The sequence below is a fragment of the Sinocyclocheilus rhinocerous genome, unplaced genomic scaffold (assembly GCF_001515625.1).
Source record: "Sinocyclocheilus rhinocerous isolate Xijiao unplaced genomic scaffold, SAMN03320098_v1.1 scaffold2835, whole genome shotgun sequence".
In the NCBI taxonomy this organism is placed as follows: domain Eukaryota; kingdom Metazoa; phylum Chordata; class Actinopteri; order Cypriniformes; family Cyprinidae; genus Sinocyclocheilus; species Sinocyclocheilus rhinocerous.
The window spans coordinates 29,717-32,377 of record NW_015664204.1 but is presented as its reverse complement, the minus strand read 5'-3'; the positions used below and the strand labels follow the sequence as shown (position 1 = coordinate 32,377).

General features: G+C 42.5%; 1 protein-coding gene across 2 annotated transcripts in view; it reads left to right on the top strand.

Annotated features, from left to right (window-relative positions):
- Nucleotides 1-2,661, top strand: part of LOC107729941 (NEDD4-like E3 ubiquitin-protein ligase WWP1) — a 32,388-nt gene that overhangs the window by 27,605 nt on the left and 2,122 nt on the right. For both annotated transcript variants that reach the window (XM_016540677.1, XM_016540678.1), the window contains exons 19-22: nt 170-303; nt 491-631; nt 1,348-1,468; nt 1,542-1,646. In XM_016540677.1, the coding sequence (XP_016396163.1) occupies nt 170-303; nt 491-631; nt 1,348-1,468; nt 1,542-1,646 (501 nt within the window). The remainder of the gene's footprint in view (nt 1-169; nt 304-490; nt 632-1,347; nt 1,469-1,541; nt 1,647-2,661) is intronic.

Here is a 2,661-nt window from a genome sequence, read left to right as displayed (position 1 = left end):
CACACTCATAAACACATACTCACACACACACACACACACACACTCATAAACACACTCATAAACACTCACTCACACACACTCATATACACACACTCACTCACTCACGCACACTTGCACGCATCAGTAGAGCTGAAGTCTGCAGACCAGTCGCTCATTTCTGTGTTTGCAGGCTCTCTTCCATGGGAAGTTCATCGACACCGGCTTCTCGTTGCCCTTCTACAAGCGCATGCTCAATAAGAAGCTGATCTTGAAGGATCTGGAGTCAATAGATCCTGAGTTCTATAACTCTCTCATCTGGATCAGGTGCGTCTGTCTGGTTATTATAAACCGTCCTGACCTTTTGAATGTGAAAAACGGCTAGCAAGTGCATCGTAGTGCTAGAGTTCCCCTCTTCAGTTTTCACAAATCCATGACCTGGAATGATGAGGTCAGAGGTCACAGTAAACGTTTTTACAGAAGACTGATCGTCGCTCATGTGATTCTTTCGCAGAGACAACAACATCGAGGAGTGCGGCCTGGAGATGTACTTCTCAGTGGACATGGAGATCCTGGGCAAAATCACGTCTCACGACCTGAAAGAAGACGGCGCTGATGTCCTGGTGACGGAGGAGAATAAAGAGGAGTATATTGGGTAAGAGTTGCAGCAGCCGCTGTTACGCCTGTTTCACACCGCAAGCGTAAGTACAGCGTCACGTCAGCTGCAGACTCAACAGAGTATTCACACTGGAAGCTTTTGTACAGCATCACAGCAGCGGCTCCAAAGCTGCATATTTCTTTACAAAGAAACTACAAATTTGTTTTTAGAAGTTGGTCAGTTATAAACTTTAAAGTCTTGAAAGTTTGTTAACCTGGGGATTTGCATGTTAATGCAGGTATTCACATATAAAAGGTAAACAATAAAAACAGCTAAGATCATGTTGTTTCAGTCATACTTCGATATAGAATGTGCTGTTTTAAATGTTTTTTTTTTTAATATTACACAATACTTTAACCCAAACCGAACAATTAAAAAACAAGCTTAAATGGGTAAATCTTATATACATATTTTTGATTCTTCCTTTTGTTTTTTTGACATACTCCAATTCTTGTTAAAACACTCTATAGACATAGGCTACTTATTGTGTGCATTTTTAGCAATTGTTGTGTGAAATCATTTTTATTTTGTTCATCAAAAGTGTGCTGTCACTTTATTTGAGCGTGAGCAGTGCAGCTAAAAATAGACTCGGCGCCGAAACCATCGCTCACACGCTGCTCATGCGACGCTGCTGCTTGATGCTCACGCTTTAGGTGTGAAACTGGCTTTAGTGTCCCGTGTTCCTGTGACTGACGGTCTCTTCTGTCCCGCAGGCTGATGGCCGAGTGGAGGTTTTCTCGTGGCGTTGAGAGTCAGACCAAAGCGTTCCTGGACGGCTTCAACGAGGTGGTGCCGCTGCAGTGGCTGCAGTACTTTGATGAGAAGGAGCTGGAGGTGTGTTAGCGGTTAGTTTTACCCATCTGACCCGTCAGAAGCTCTCGGTGACAGGACGCTTCTGTGTTTGCAGGTGATGTTGTGTGGCATGCAGGAGGTGGATCTGCAGGACTGGCAGAGGAACACAGTCTATCGTCACTACACACGCAACAGCAAACAGATCATCTGGTTCTGGCAGGTGTGAGACGCCTCTGACTTCACTAGTGTCTTTTCAGAAGGTCTCGTATGAAAGCACCACGGCTCTTTTCATCGCTTTCTTGGCTCCTTTCTCCTGCCGTAGGAGCTGTTTCAAAACATTCAACACTGGCCTTGAAATTCACCAGTTATTGAGTTTATATTTGACTCATTTTTGTACTTGAAGATTGTTAACCAAAAAGCAGAAATGTTTACAGTAAATGGTAATGTGTTTGGCAACACAAGTTAATAACTAAAATAATATTATTTTAATTATATTACTGTTAAATAAATCAATATTGTAATGATTTTTAGGTGATTTTATATATATATATATACTTTTTATTTTTTTACTTTTGAAGCATTATATGCTAATAGACTTTAGAAATTTTGTCCAATTGGACTTACATGGAAGAGTCACACGGGCTGAGCGATAAAGAATATTTTAAAGGGGTCATATGATGCGATTTCATTTTTTCCTTTCTCTTTAGAGTGTTACAAGCTCTTGGTGCATAAAGAAGATCTGTAAAGTTGCAAAGACTAAAGTCTCAAATCCAAAGAGATATTCTTTATAAAAGTTAAGAGTCAGCCACACCTACCTAAAACGGCTCGTTCGAACACGCCCCCACATATCTACCTCACTATGTGGGAAGATATGCATAACGCCGCCCAAATGTTCACGCAAAAAAAGAAGGCGTAACTTTTATTCTCGATGTAGTATTGTTGTTGCCGCCGCCATGTCGTAAAGACGCTGTGTGCTTCGTTGTGAAAGCGAAACTACTTCGTTTAGTCTTCCAAAAGAGGACGATATCCGCTTCGTCATGCCTAGAGCTGATCCGTGCTGGTCGCTGAGGAAATACAACAACTTCACGCTGTGGATCGCCGGATCGGCTTTCACCGAGGACGAAGCGGAGTCCAGCCCGGGGTCATCACATGTGGTTATCACAGTTCGGAATTGTGAATTCAGGAATTCGGCCAATCACAATGCACTTGATAGCTGGCCAATCAGAGCACACCTC